Source organism: Balaenoptera acutorostrata, chromosome 8 (genome assembly GCF_949987535.1).
Source record: "Balaenoptera acutorostrata chromosome 8, mBalAcu1.1, whole genome shotgun sequence".
In the NCBI taxonomy this organism is placed as follows: Eukaryota; Metazoa; Chordata; class Mammalia; order Artiodactyla; family Balaenopteridae; genus Balaenoptera; species Balaenoptera acutorostrata.
Genome location: NC_080071.1, coordinates 42,554,277 through 42,571,076, shown reverse-complemented (window position 1 = coordinate 42,571,076; position 16,800 = coordinate 42,554,277). Strand labels below are relative to the sequence as shown.

Here is a 16,800-nt window from a genome sequence, read left to right as displayed (position 1 = left end):
TTTGACCTCTGATTTCATCTTGATGAAAAGTAAATGGGAGAGAGTAAGGAAAATTGTAAAGTTTGTCAAACTTATATTCAGGTTTCCTGACTCTCCCTTTACATATCTTTCCCCCTCCCTTAGGAGAACCTCCCTTGTCCTGTTGGGTTTCTGATTCCCTCATAGCCTGGCTACAGGGCCCCCTACTAATCTTGCACTCATGGTCTTTATTCACCCTAAAGAATAAATGACACTTTGAAATATTTATAAATAAGTTAAATAATTACTGTACTATAGCATTCAATGTGCTTAGCAATGGAAACTTAATATTCTAAATCAATTGTGGAGTACAAGAAGCAAATAGAATATAGAATCTCCCACTTCATCTGTAGGAAGATCGACCCTGCATATGTCTGTCATATGCCTAAGTCTTATATAAAAATGTTGCCATCCAGCATTCCATGAAATTTAGCTCATGGAAGGTAAATCATCACAATGCCTTTTTCAGGCCCAAATGATAATTTTCAGGTCAAAGAAGTTAAGTGATATAAAACTACATCTTTTAAAATATCACCAACACCTTAACTAATAAAATCAATGGATCATCTTTGCATACATCAATTAAGAATCCCTGACTGAAGACTGCTGCTCTGTCTTGCCCTGGTGTCCTGCCTGCCATCTGCTGCACACAGTGGGGTGTCACTCCAGGACTTTGCTTCAGACAAATTGTGGTTCAAGATGGCAGAGTAGAAGGATGTGTGCTCACTACCTCTTTCGAGGGCACCGGAATCACAACTGCTGAACAATCATCAACAGGAAGACACTGGAACTCACCAAAAAAGATACCCCACATCCAAAGACAAAGGAGAAGCCAAAATGAGGTGGTAGGAGGGGCACAATCACAATACAATCAAATCCCATAACTGCTGGGTAGGTGACTCACAAACTGGAGAACAGTTATACCACAGAAGTCCACCCACTGGAGCGAAGGTTCTGAGCCCCACGTCAGGCTTCCCAACCTGGGGGTCTGGCAATGGGAGGAGAAATTCCCAAAGAATCAGACTTTGAAGGCTAGCGGGATTTGATTGCAGGACTTCAACAGGACTTCGGGAAAAAGAGACTCCACTCTTGGAGGGCCCATACAAAGTAGTTTGCACATCAGGACCCAGAGGGATGGAGCAGTGATCCCTTAGGAGACTGAACCAGACCTACCTGCTAGTGTTGTGGGGTCTCCTGCGGGGGGGGGGGCGATTGTGGCTCACTGGGGGGAAAAGACACTGACAGCAGAAGTTCTGGGAAGTACTCCTTGGTGTGAGCCCTCCCAGAGTCCACCATTAGCCACACCAAAGAGCCTGTAGGCTCCAGTGCTGGGTTGCCTCAGGCCAAACAATGAACAGGGAGGGAACTCAGCCCCACCCATCAGCAAACAAGTGGATTAAAGTTTTACTGAGCTCTGCCCACCAGAGCAACACCCAGCTCTACCCGCCACCAGTCCCTGCCATCAGGAAGCTTATACAAGCCCCTTAGATAGCCTCATCCACCAGAGGGCAGACAGCAAAAGCAAGAAGAACTACAATCCTGCAACCTATGGAACGAAAATCACGTTCACAGAAAGATAGACACAATGAAAAGGCAGAGGACTATGTACCAGATGAAGGAACAAGATAAAACCCCAGAAAATCAACTAAATGAAGTCGAGATAGGCAACCTTCCAGAAAAAGAATTCAGAATAATGATAGTGAAGATGATCCAGGACCACAGAAAAAGAATGGATGCAAAGATAGAGAAGATGAAAGAAATGTTTAATAAAGAACTGGAAGAATTAAAGAACAAACAGAGATGAACAGTACAATAACTGAAATGAAAAATATATTAGAAGGAATCAATAGCAGAATAACTGAGGCAGAAGAATGGATAAGTGACCTGGAAGACAGAATGGCGGAATTCACTGCTGCAGAACAGAATAAAGAAAAGAGAATGAAAAGAAATGAAGACAGTCTAAGAGACCTCTGGGACAATGTTAAATGCACCAACATTCGCATTATAGGGGTCTCAGAGGGAGAAGAGAGAGAGAAAGGACCCAAGAATATATTTGAAGAGATTGTAGTCAGAAGCTTCCCTAACATGGGAAAGGAAATAGCCACCCAAGTCCAGAAAGTGCAGAGAGTCCCAGGCAGGATAAATCCAAAGAGAAACATGCTGAGACACATAGTAATCAAATTGACAAAAATTAAAGATAAAGAAAAATTATGAAAAGCAACAAGGGAAAACCGACAAATAACATACAAGGGAACTCCCGTAAGGTTAACAGCTGATTTCTCAGCAGAAATTCTATAAGCTAGAAGGGAGTGGCACGACATATTTTAAGTGATGAAAGGAAAGAACCTACAACTAAGATTACTCTACCTGGCAAGGATCTCATTCATATTCGATGGAGAAATCAAAAGCTTTACAGACAAGCAAAAGCTAAGAGAACTCAGCACCACCAAACCAGCTCTACAACAAATGCTAAAGGAACTTCTCTAAGTGGGAACCACAAAAGAAGAAAAGGACCTACAAAAACAAACCCAAAACAATTAAGAAAATGGTCATAGGAACATACATATCGATAATTACCTAAACATGAATGGATTAAATGCTCCAACCGAAAGACACAGGCTTTCTGAATGGATACAAAAACAAGACCCATATATATACTGTCTACAAGAGACCCACTTCAGACCTAGAGACACCTACAGACTGAAAGTGTAGGGATGGAAAAAGTTATTCCATGCAAATGGAAATCAAAAGGAAGCTGGAGTAGCAATACTCATATCAGATAAATTAGACTTTAAAAATAAAGAATGTAACAAGATACAAGGAAGGACACTGCATAATGATCAAGGGATCGATCCAAGAAGAAGATATAACAATTATAAATATATACGCACCCAACATAGGACCACCTCAATACATAATGCAAATGCTAACAACTATAAAAGAGGAAATCAACAGTAACACAATAATAGTGGGAGACTTTAACACCTCACTTATACCAATGGACAGATCATCCAGACAGAAAATTAATAAGGAAACACAAGCTTTAAATGACACAATAGACCAGATAGATTTAATTGATATTTATAGGACATTCCATCTGCAAAGAGCAGATTACACTTTCTTCTCGAGTGCACATGGAACATTCTCCAGGATAGATCACATCTTGGGTCACAAATCAAGCCTCGGTAAGTTTAAGAAAATTGAAACCATATCAAGCATCTTTTCTGACCACAACGCTATGAGATTAGAAATCAATTACAGGGAAAAAAACATAAAAAACACAAACACATGGAGGCTAAACAATACATTACTGAATAACCAAGAAATCACTGAAGAAATCAAAGAGGAAATCAAAAAATACCTAGAGATAAATGACAATGAAAACAAGACGAACAAAAACCTATGGGATGTAGCAAAAGCAATTCTACTAGGGAAGTTTATAGCAATTCAATCTCACCTCAAGAAACAAAAAAAATCTCAAACAATCTAACCTTACACCTAAAGGAACTAGAGAAAGAACAACAAACAAAACCTAAAGTTAGAAGGGAAGAAATCATAAAGATCAGAGCAGAAATAAATGAAATAGATACAAAGAAAACAATAGCAAAGATCAATAAAACTAAAAGCTGGTTCTTTGAGAAGGTAAACAAAATTGATAAACCTTTAGCCAGACTCATCAAGAAAAAGAGGAGGACTCAAATCAATAAAATTAGAAATGAAAATGGAGAAGTTACAACGGACACCTCAGAAATACACAGCCTCATAAGAGACTAATACAAGCAACTCTGTGCCAATAAAATGGACAACCTGGAAGAAATGGACAAATTCTTAGAAAGGTATAAGCTTCCAAGACTGAACCAGGAAGAAATAGAAAATATGAACAGACCAATCACAAGTAATGAAATTGAAACTGTGATTAAAAATCTTACAACAAACAAAGTCCAGGACCAGATGGCTTCACAGGTGAATTCTATCAAATATTTAGAAGAGCTAACACCCATCCTTCTCAAACTCTTCCAAAAAATTGTAGAGGAAGGAACACTCCCAAACTCATTCTACGAGGCCACCATCACCCTGATACCAAAACTAGACAAAGGTACTACAGAAAAAGAAAATTACAGACCAATATCACTGATGAATACAGATGCAAAAGTCCTCAACAAATACTAGCAAACAGAATCCAACAACACATTAAAAGGATCATTCACCATGATCAAGTGGGAGTTATCCCAGGGATGCAAGGATTCGTCAGCATACACAAATCAATCAATGTGATACACCACATTAACAAATTCAAGAATAAAAACCATATGACAATCTCAATAGACACAGAAAAAGTTTTGACATAATTCAACACCCATTTATGATACAAACTCTCCAGAAAGTGGGCATAGAGGGAACCTACCTCAACATAATAAAGGTCATATACAACAAATCCACAGCAAACAGCATTCTCAATGGTGAAAAACTGAAAGCATTTCCTCTAGATCAAGAACAAGACAAGGATGTCCCCTCTCACCACTCTTATTCAACATAGTTTTGGAAGTCCTAGCCACGGCAATCAGAGAAGAAAAAGAAATAAAAGGAATCCAAATCAGAAAAGAAGAAGTAAAACTGTCACTCTTTGCAGATGACATGATACTATACATACAGAAATCTAAAGATGCCACCAGAAAACTACTAGAGCTAATCAATGAATTTGGTAAACTTGCAGGAAACAAAATGCACAGAAATCTCTCGCATTCCTATAAACTAACAACAAAAGATCAGAAAGATAAATTAAGGAAATAATCCCATTCACCATTGCAACAAAAAGAATAAAATACCTAGGAATAAACCTACCTAAGGAGGTAAAGACTTGTACTCAGAAAACTATAAGACACAGATGAAAGAAATCAAAGATGACACAAACAGATGGAGAGATATACCATGTTCTTAGATTGGAAGAATCAATATTGTGAAAATGACTATACTACCCAAAGCAATCTACAGATTCAGTGCAATCCCTATCAAATTACCAATGGCATTTTTTACAGAACTAGAACAAAAATCTCTTAAAATATGTATGGAAACACAAAAGACCTCAAATAGCCAAAGCAATCTTGAGAGAAAAAACAAAAAACAAAAAAACGGAGCTGTAGGAGTCAGACTCCCTGACTTCAGACTATTCTACAAAGCTACAGTAATCTAGACAACATGGTACTGGCACAAAAACAGAAATATAGATCAATGGAACAGGATAGAGAGCCCAGAGATAAACCCATGCACCTATGGTCAATTAATCTATGACAAAGGAGGCAAGGATATACAATGGAGAAAATACAGTCTCTTCAATAACTGGTGCTGGGAAAAGTGAACAGCTACATGTAAAAGAATGAAATTAGAACACTCCCTAACACCATACACAAAAATTAACTCAAAATGGCTTAGAGACCTAAATGTAAGACTGGACACTATAAAACTCTTAGAGGAAAACATAGGAAGAACACTCTGACATAAATCACACAAGATTTTTTTTGACCCACCTCCTAGAGTAATGGAAATACAAACAAAAATAAACAAATGCGACCTAATGAAACTTAAAAGCTTTTGCAGAGCAAAGGAAACTATAAACAAGACGAAAAGACAACTCTCAGAATGGGAGAAAATATTTGCAACCGAATCAATGGACAAAGGATTAATGTCCAAAATATATAAACAGTTCATATAGCTCAATATTAAAAAAAACAAACAACCCAATCAAAAAATGGGCAGAAGACCTAAACAGACATTTCTCCAATGAAGACATACAGATGGCCAAGAGGCACATGAAAAGCTGCTCAACATCACTAATTATTCGAGAAATCCAAATCAAAACTCCAGTGAGGTATCACCTCACACCAGTTAGAATGGGCATCATCAGAAAATGTACAAACAACAAATGCTGGAGAGGGTGTGGAGAAAAGGGAACCCTCTTGCACTGTTGGTGGGAATGTCAATTGATACAGCCACTATGGAGAACAGTATAGAGATTCCTTAAAAAACTAAAAATAGAGTTGCCATATAACACAGCAATCCCACTACTGGGCATATACCCAGAGAAAACTATAATCCAAAAAGACACATGAACCCCAATGTTCACTGCAGCACTATGTACAATAGCCAGGTCATGGAAGCAACCTAAATGCCCATAGACAGATGAATGGATAAAGAAGATATGGTGCATGTATACAATGGAATATTACTCAGCCATAAAAAGGAATGAAATTGGGTCATTTGCAGAGACGTGGATGGACCTAGAGACTGTCATACAGAGTGAAGTAAGTCAGAAAGAGAAAAACAAATATCATATATTAACGCATATATGTGGAATCTAGAAAAATGGTGCAGATGAACTGTTTTGCAAGGCAGAAATGAGACATAGATGTAGAGAACAAACATATGGATGCCAAGGGGGAATGCGCGGGGTGGGGTGGGGGGAATGAAATGGGAGATTGGGATTGACATGTATACACTAATATGTATGAAACAGATGACTAATAAGAATCTGCTGTATAAAAAAATAAATTAATTAAATTTTTTAAAAAAAGGAATCCCCAATATCACATTTCCCATGAAGTCTATGAGTAGCCTTATTTCTACTTTAATAATAGTAATATCATGTATATTTTAGCAAGTTATTAATATTATTCTTTCACTTTATTCTCAACATGTTAAAATCAAATTCATAATAGTCTTTAAATCAAGCCCTCATCCAGATCATCTTATTTCTTTTAGTGGCCCCAAAGTCTCCTTTTCATTCAGGTTTGAAGCACAAGGCTCACCCTTAACTTACCCCAAGCCATCTCCCACACTGCCGACAAATTAGTGTTTCAAAAGTAGAATTCCTCTTATGTCAATTCCATATAGAATAAAGAGGGGGAAAAGCCAGTGCCTCTCCATTACATGTAAATTAAGTAGTAATCCTTTTCCTTGTGGTTTAATACCATCCAAGATGTGCATCAGACTTCATAAATACCTCTAATTTGCACAGCTCTGTGTTTTAGCTAGTATTATGAATTATGATTCTTATTAGCTAACATTTAATGACTGTTGACTATATATTAGGCAGTGTCCTTAGGCTTCACATAAATTATCTTAGATAACCTCAGGATAACCCTATTAGGTAGATACTATTATATCCTTATTCTTAAAACAAGTCAACCGGAATCACTGAGTTGGGTAACAGAGAATTCATTTCGGCAAAGTCTGTGATGTGTCTGAAGTAACAGAGACAGCCCGTTGAACAGCAGTGATTCAGCTCTGTGTCTTGTGACTCCAAGGCTAATGACACAATAATTTCTGCCCCCCCCCATCTGTCCCTTAAGTCAAGTATAAATATTAATTCCAAATGGAATGGATGTTATTCTCTTGGGGAATGGTGAGGCTTTCTGGGAGAGGTCACAGAAATTCTTTCCCTATTTTCTTTAAGTCATGACATAGTGAAACATTCCTATTTGTAGCTACTTTGCCTACTTCTTTGGTGACTGTATCTAGATTTTTCCGAGCAATTCTCATTTCAAACTTTCTGTCCCTTCTAATCAGAGGCATAGTTTAGCGTAAATGCACTAGAAAACATCATCAATAAAAACTTTAAAGCCACATGTTGACATAAAGTTGTAAAGGTCATGATGAAAAGCTGCTAGAGGAAGCAAAGGAAACTGAAGTTCTCAGACAGGTTTGCCTTGTAATATGGGCTCTGCTACAAAGTAAAGGCCACTCCCTTTTGTCCCCTGATCTCAGAACCAGACCATATATTCTAAGTTGTGGTCTTATGCAAGGCCAGTGTACCCCATGAAGGTATACAACCAACAGATTAGGAGAAAATAGAGCCCAAAGCATTCTTTCAAATGTCCGGGCAGTTGAAGTGAATGGGGCAAGTGAAGTATCCTACCTCCTTTTTCTTTGTGAGCACATCTCCTTGAATGCAAAGAACCAATGTTTGATAAACCTTATCATAATAAAGCTTTGTCCAGAGCAGCCACCTTTATTTCAGGAAACGAAAATCTAATTATGATGTTAAACCCAAACAAAAATGGAATTCTTTAACCTTTGTGCTCAATTAATCTACAATTGATAAGATCAAATAATAAAAAATCATTGACATTTCAATTTTCTCTGAGAAGAATACATTAAAATAAAATTTATGCACACAGAATGTAAGAATGTTGAAGATATTCCTCATTACTTGCTGTAGGAGATTCAGTAAAACTTGGTTAATAAGTAAAAAGATGTTTCAAAATGCTCATACACTTTTAAATTTAAAAAGCCATCCAATCATGAATTCTTGATACTGAAGGTCTGCTGATGTATTTGGCATGGAAAAATGAAGCAGAAAAAATCCATGAGTTGGATTGTTAATTAAATGCCAAATAACACACGGAGATGACTATTTTACGGTGACTTTAGAAAATTCCAAAGAGCAAAGGTGTCTCTTTATAATCAAGGGGTTGTAATACCAATGTGGAGTCTCTAGGTGCCGAAAATGTTCATGTTGTTTTACTTCTGCCATGTGTGCCATATGCAACATATCCCCAAAAGGAGACCATATGCGTAAAATTATATGAACTTGAACAACAGCTTTTTGTTTTGTGATAAATACACAATGCTAAGTAAGAAATAAAAGATGCAGCTTTTTAAGCCTTTTTATCTAAGCTGCTTTTAGTTTCTCCACACCAAGTCTGTACTAATGGGCTTTCCTTTCCGCAGGGAGATAAAGAAGCTGAATTAGGGCTTCCATTTTCCCCACTTTGTGATCGGAAGTCAACGATGGTGGCCCAGTCCCAAATAGGTAATACTGAGGATTGGTGGTTGTGGAGAGCGGGTGTGTGCCTGTCAGTTTTCAAATGGATACACGATGTTGTTCACCCATGAAACCCTCACTCCACATTCATGATAAATTTGATCTTTAGACTGATCTATACGGTGGTGAATGAAGAATTTTGAAACGTTCTCACAAAATGAACTCAATAAAGCAGTATTAGTAACTAATTGTTATTCTCTTTGTAATCCTTTTACAAAATAGAGGACTTTCTTCTTCTGCAAGAGACAGCATTTCTTGTTGTTTTGTTGCTGATTATTTTCTGTAATTTAATCCTTTGTATTTAGGACAATCCAATGAAAATATTAATATGTCTGTTATCACTGTTTGTATCACTGTTTCTTAATATACTAGCTCATATTCTTTTGGGAAAAAAATTCTTATGATATGAATAGGGAAGCCAACAACAGGAAATCTGTAAAATGATATTGCTCCCAACCATATTTATCCTTTTTATTTGTGCTTATATTGGAGACTTCAAGTCCAGCCCATGATTAAAACATATTATTGCTATGCTGCATGGTTCATATATTTGTAATAGTTATTCCCTGGGCCAGCATCTTCATTACTGACCTATATGATCAATAAATACAAGGATGACTGCCTTACCTCTCTAGTTGGTCTGGTACCACCTCCTACAAAGTGGTGGTCAGCTGTCAGAAAGCTTCTTGCTCTCACCTTTCCCCTTCCTACCCATGTTCCAACAGCTGTTTTCCTAGCTACCATAACACAGGTGACTCTCATCGTTTAGAAATTGTGAATATGTCAGGTTAAGGACCTCCTTGGGCAAGCTGAGAAGAATAGAAGTGTCTGAGGCTTATTGCTGTAATATAAATTGCTGCCATGTTAGTAGAGGTGACTCATTTGATAGTCTCTAGATCCCAGGCATTTAAAACCATAGACAAAACGTGAAAGAACACCCTGGTGGTCAATTAACATTGACTCAACTTGAAGTCATCAATTCAAACACATAACTATTGAAATTTTTTGAATTAAAAATGCATCTTAATGTATGCTATGGTGAATACAATTACTTGAAATGTGAATTACTTTATCCAAGTTTCTGATGGATAGGATACTTTTTAAATATAGATATTTCCCAGGACACTATCATTTAAAAAGCATCCCCGCAGTGTTCTCTTATATTCAGATGGTAGGCTATTGCTCCCAGTTGTGTTTAAGGCAACAAGCGCTTGATTTCCAGCACCACACCTCTCCTGGGACCTCGGGTGTTGAATGTACACAGAGCTTGTCTCCTCCTCCACCTAAACACAGGTAGTAAATGCTCCCTAAAGGACCGTGCCCCATTCTCTGTGTGTGTCATTTTCTAGTTTGATTTCAATGTTAAATTCTTTATTCAATCCTGTCATCTCAAAGTGGTGGGATTAATGCTGTTCTCTGTTCTGATTTAACAGAATACGCCCACACGCTGCGAACTTAAAGCTTTACATCCTGAGAATAATAAATAGCAATTTGAAATATTAACACACTGGCAGAAAGCTCTGACTCATACAGTGTGAGAAAAAAAAAGTGGTTGCCTTCCTGTGGCTTGAGAAAAAAACTTCAATCATTTAGTTTCTTTGGAGCTTACATATTATTTCTTGTTAGTCAATAATAAAATTCAACGAACAAGTGAAGACCTTTCAGAAAGAAGAGTGATCCCTCTCATTAACAGAGGAAAATAGATTGACTCTGGTTTGATCTGAAATTATTGTTAACAATAAGATGAGGCTGAATATTAAGTAGGAAACCCAATACACTTGAGTTAGCAAGCTTAAATTGTATCACTTCCACTGCTTGAGAGATGATTTTGTAGAACAGTTAAACTCTCTCTAAAGATTGTGTTATTGGATTAAAAATAATTGCAAGGGGTAAGCTGAACCAATGTTGTAGTTGAAACTTGTTATCAGGAGCATCAGAATCTCTGCATTATTACTAATTTTAGAATTCAGGAAATTGTAACACGAATATATTTATGTTTTTGCTTTTGTAGGTTTCATTGATTTCATAGTAGAGCCAACATTTTCTCTTCTGACAGACTCAACAGAGAAAATTATTATTCCTCTTATAGAGGAAGACTCAAAAACCAAAACTCCTTCCTATGGAGCAAGCAGGTTTGATGTTTTCTTTTTTGCCTCTTTTCCCTTTTACTTATGATTATCTTTATTATTCCTTACATTAGGCAGGAAATTCTTAGAAGAATTATTAGGTAGTATTGCCACCTAATGGCTCTGCAATATATTGCATCTGCCTTTGAAATTAGGAACTTGATGTCCACTACAAAAAATATCAAAGTACTAAGGAGTATAACAGAATTGTATTCAATACTCAGGAGAATAAATATTATTTTAATTTTCATTGAAATGTATGAATTATGTCCTGGATATAGTAGCATGTCTGGTAGTGGTGGGCAGTTGGGAGACGGGCATTGTGTTGGCTTGCTAACAAATCAATCACAGCCCACTTGTAGGTCTAGAAAGATGCCTACATCAAAGTTAGCCTTTTAGATGACATGAATACAGTGGATCTGTATAACATGTAACTTAAAATATTTCAATCTAGATTTTTTTCGATGATAGATGTGTTAAGGGATGTTATTTAAAACTTCCAGTTGCAGAAAAATTATGCTAAATTCTTGCCCATCTGAACACATAGTTTTTCCAAATAACATACCAACATTTCCTAAATGTTGCCCTAATGAGGAAACTGAGGGAATGTTCTACCTGAGAGAGATCCATGTTATCCTCAGGATTAAATGGTGACGGAAGGGCAGGGACCATTACCCCCACTTTTAGCTCCAGAACGGTGATGCCGCTGTGCTGCTCGCCAGTGGACTCACCACTAAGTCAGCTCATCTCAAGGTTCTGCTGCTCTAATTAGGCCTCACCCACCCCCACCCCATAATTCATGTGGGCCCTGGCAGGTGCTCAAAACTGGGCCTGAGCAGCTGCCTTCCTGCTTCTGTAGCTGGTTTTGTAAAGTGTTTCAGGCTTTGCTTCCTCATCCCGTATCCTGCCCTTGGTACTTCCTGTTTTCTTTGGTGGTTACTATTAGCTCAAGCACCTGTATGTTATCACATCTTGCTCATTCCTCTAGACGATCAAATATGAAAGGCACCGTGAATGATGGAACCTATTCCCCAGACTACTCCCTTGCAAGCGTGGACCTGAAGAGCTTCAAAAACAACCTGGTGGACATCATCCAGCAGAACAAAGAGAGGTGGAAAGAGTTAGCTGCTCAAGGTACGGTTGTTTATGACGGGTTACTGCCATCTCTCTCTGTCCTAACTCCTCCTCTGAGATGTTGGATTTTTTCCCCCTAGATTTCTTCTTTTATAAAATATGCAAGCCCTTGGAGGTGTTTAGAATTTGGCTACCCTTTGACTACTCATAAGAAAATTGGTTTGTCTGTTAAATAAAAAGATATTCTGCTCTGTTTGTGCCATGTGGGCCGCAGAAGTATTGACATGGGTGGCAGTGAAGTGGATGTGAAGGATGGGACAATAAAAGAGCAACAAGACTTTATGTGGCACAGTAACGTCCTGTTCATTTCCAGAGGTGTTTTTGATCCTGTGTGTTAGGCTTTCCAAGTAGTTTTGTGTTGCATTAGGAATGCAACACTTAGTGTTAGAGATTTGAGTATATGTTTTTTTCAGTTTTGCTGAGTTACTTCTTTGGCTGACAGGTTCATGCATGAGTTGGGAGAATTGTTTGTAATCGGCTACCAAAGAAAACAAATGGGAAGCTAGCTCTATTTCTGACATGTTTTTTATTCAGATTAATTAGTCTATTTGGTTTCCAAGGCATGTGAGTTAGTATCAGTCATTATCCTTCATGCAGGAAATTAGCTTTCAAATTCCACATCTGGCCCCTGTCTCCTTTCACGCTGCATCCCATAGTCCTGTCTCTCTCACGCTTTATACTCCCTGCACAGTGGCATTCTGGCAGGTTCTTATAATACCCCAGGGCCTTTGCAATGATTGTTTCTTCAGCCAGGAATTCTCCTCTTGGAGCTTTTTGCAAGGCTGATTCCTTCTTGGCTGGCTGATTCATTCCTTGGTTGGAGTGTTCCTCCCTCTGCAATCTGTATTTTATTTTTAATTTGAAAAACGCAGTACTTAATAACTTTTTAAATTCTCACATGGATCTTACTGTTATCATTCACATTTTACAGATAAGGAAACTGAGGCAGAGGACAGTTATGTGACTGGCCTCAAATCCCACAACTAGTAAGTGAAGGAGCTGAAATTCATTCTTTCTCTGCAAATGCAGTGCCCTAAAATCCCATGCTAGGCCGCCCACCAAAGAGACCCTCCTTGACCACTAAAAGTAACGTCCTCTGTCCTGGTTTCCCCTATTCAAACCCAGTTTAGTCATTTCAAAGTGGTATCGCTAGTCCATAATCAATGATGTTGATTTATTCCTTTCCTTATCCTCTGTCTTCCACATGGGAACGTACAATCCTCAAAAGCCGGGTCGTGGTCTACTGTGTTTCCCAGGGTGTCCTCAGCTCCTGGTACAGTGCTGGGCATATCACAGGCACTCAGTAAATATTTGTTTAATTAAATAGGTAGTTAATCCTGGATGGGGCTGCATTATTTCTCCACCTCTGCTGTTAGAAAACTTTTAAAAATACCAATCTAATGCCTTCATCTGAGTCTGTAACTCATGTTCTCCCAGCCACTTAAGTCTGATCTTAGTTGAAAGGAAATAGAGTTTCCCAAACATTTGTGGCTCTATATAGCCATTACAAGGACCACTTCCTGGATGTATAACCTGTGTGATCACACAGTTCCTCCCCCACCCCCCACTCAGAATGGCCCTATGCATAATTAAATACTCTAGTATCATCATCTTGAAATTCTTAAAAAATTTGGAGCCAGGGGCCTTATTTTTATTTGGCACTGGGCCCTGCAATTATATAGCTATTCCTGGCCCTTACAAAGGGTCTTTGTAATGATACATTATTGTCACTCAATAAAAAACATCACACAATACAAGACCCAGATGACCATACTAAAACATTGTCAAACCCATCTAACTGGAGACTTCAAGTGACTAGAATTTCCCCTCTATATGGACAAATTATACTCATGATATTGACCCTGAAGCACTATAAGATATAAATTGCTAGACCATAAGCTGTTTGAAAACAGGAACAATATCTATTGTATTGTCATTATTTTCTCAGAGCTGGCATGTCCCTGGCATACTACAGGTGCTGTAAAATTATTTACTGAATGTGGTTTTGAATGAAAGAATGAATGAATACTTAAACTTCACTTTGAATATATTCATTCAGAAAGGAAAATGAATGAATATATTAGATTTTCAGCAATGAAGGGAAGAGAGGAGGGAAACAAGATTTCTGAAACCCCTCCTATGTACCAGGTATTTTAGACGTATTGTCCTATTTTCTCCTACAACCTTGTGAAGTAGAAAGTATTATGCCCATTTTATACGTTTGGAAACTGAGGATCACACAGCTTCTAAGCACTAGAGTCAAAACTGATTCTTTACCCCAAGGTTTTTCCCACTCCCTCCTATTTTACTGTCCCATATCTTTCAAGAAAGTTTGAGAAAATTGACTTGAAATATTTATCTTCCACGAATCCAAAGAATCCAATTGACCAAGATACACTCTCCTCTAAGAAAGTTTTAACTAAAATGAACAACAGTGAACCCCAAATATCAACCCATCACCTGGAACCTATTTGTCATAAAAGAAAACACTGTGTCAAAATTGGATTAGGACTACAATTGCTCCCTTTCTAATAAACTTTCTGGCACTGTGCTCTATTGAATGTTGTGTTGCACACAGAGGTAAATTTTAGATTTGCATAAAGTTTTCAACTTACATTTCTGGAATTGAGTAATAATAACTCAGTCCTGCAGTTAGAAAATGTAGAACCAAGATTTGAGCACAGGAAGTCTGGCTTTAAGCAAATTAAAATTATAAAGTATTTTGATAATATAATTTCCAAGGGGTACTTGTGTAGAGTACACATAGTATGAATAAAGCAAATAATGTCCAATTTTCATTATTTATAAAATTGTACACTTGGTTTCTATTTCCAATGCAATGGTGATCTAGATAAACTTAAAGAAATATGGTAAAAACAACTAACAATGCTGGATGAAATATTGTTGAAAAGAAATTGACACCCTTAGGACCTGTCCAAATAAAGATAAAACAGAAATTAAGAGAAATAAGGAAACTTTGGAGCCAGAATCTCTCCTGAGGGTACCTGTTTACCTCTCTACTGAAGTCATGGGTTTGCAGACTGAATTTATTACCATATCGGGTTTATGCCAGAAGTGCAAATTTGGTCTTACATTTAAAAATTCTATTACTGCAATTCATCATATTAATGATAAAAGGTGAAAAAGGCATCTCAAAAGATGCAGAAAGAGCATTCAAGAAAATTCAATATCCGTCCATTTTTTAAATTCAGAGGGATAGTCCTAATCTACTATTTTTCTTTCCCACTTTTCTTGCCTTCATTTTTACTGCTTAAGTTTTTGTTCTATCCCAATTTATTTCCTTTATGGTTTGAAACATTTGCACTCTATTCCTATTATTCTCATAATTAATTAGAAGATTTAAAATGTATAATCAATAGTAAATAACAAAGAGGTTAACCAATAGTTTTACCTTTCCACCAAATAACACAAAAGCCTTAGAAAACTTTGTAACTGATATTTTTTAAAAGTTTTAGACATACAAACTTTATATTTAATAATTAACATTTAAAACATCTTCTTGAAATTCAAGAATATGAGACTGCTTTTTAACACTGTTTTGAAAAATCAAACTAGTGCAGGAAGACCCTCTCAAGGTTCTTCCTCAGGCAGTCAGAGATGTTCCTCAGATAATCAGTGGAGAGCTAGCTCAGCCCTTCCAGGGCTCTTTGATTGCTAGGATTTTTCTGTTAAATCCTGCTGGTCTACCAGTTACCCTAAACTTGGACCACAATCTCAGGCTTGCAAAGCTGTGGGTTTCCCCCATTTATTCTAAACTAAATCCACCACTTTATGTTGGAGAAAACAGGGTTTTGTTTCCCTCTTGTCCCAACCCAAACTGAGTCTACCTCCTCTGGAAGCAAAGCTGGTTTCCACTCTTAAGCTGGGGTTGGTGGAGGAGGTTGGGAGTAGCTCCAAGCAAGAACGTCACAGATTCCTCTTGTTCTTACCTGAATCTCCAGAAATTTTTCAAGAATAAATGCTTCTCAGAGTGTTGTGTTGCCTTGATTGATTTCCGGTGTGATGGAATAGTTGTTTTTGTTAATGTTTTCTAACTGTATACTTGTTTTCTGTGGAGAGAAAACCCTCGGCCTCTTTATATCACTCTAACAGGAAGTCCTCTCTCTCCACATCAGTTTTTGGGAGAATTAAATGAGTTGATTTATGTAATCTGCTTACAAGTACCTAAAATAGTAGCCACTACATGAGTTGGCTTTTATTATTGTAATTATTATTTACTGTGCTTCTGGGATACAGTAAAAAACTAAAGAGACAATAATACCTACCTTCATGAAAGAATGGGAGTTAGGAGCAGGATTGAAGTTTTAAATAAGGTGGCTAGGAAAGGCTTTACTGAGAAAGTGATAATGTAAATAAATACATGAAGGAGGTTAGAAAGACTTATGGGGAGGTCTGGCATAAGAGGTGGGGGAATAAGTTTTCAGAAAGAGGAAATGACTAGCACAATATCTGGGATGTGGAGCTTGGCTGACATGCAAGAAATAACAGGAGGCAAGTGAAACAGGGAAATTGGGCAAGTGGGAATAATGTAGGCAATGTGTTAGATGGGTAACATGATGTCACATCATTGGTTTGGGTCCAAGAGAGATAGGAAAACCTTATGTATGATTTTGAAGAAGAAAAATAAAAATGAAATGAAATGAAATTTTAAGGGGATTACTCTGGCTACAGAATAGAAAA

The 16,800-nt window shown here is 37.5% G+C and overlaps 1 protein-coding gene across 5 annotated transcripts in view; it reads left to right on the top strand.

Moving 5' to 3' along the window:
* Positions 1-16,800, top strand: part of PDE1A (phosphodiesterase 1A) — a 362,506-nt gene that overhangs the window by 315,402 nt on the left and 30,304 nt on the right. For all 5 annotated transcript variants that reach the window (XM_057551615.1, XM_007190377.2, XM_007190378.2 and 2 more), the window contains 3 exons: positions 8,746-8,827; positions 10,851-10,971; positions 11,954-12,099. In XM_057551615.1, the coding sequence (XP_057407598.1) occupies positions 8,746-8,827; positions 10,851-10,971; positions 11,954-12,099 (349 nt within the window). The remainder of the gene's footprint in view (positions 1-8,745; positions 8,828-10,850; positions 10,972-11,953; positions 12,100-16,800) is intronic.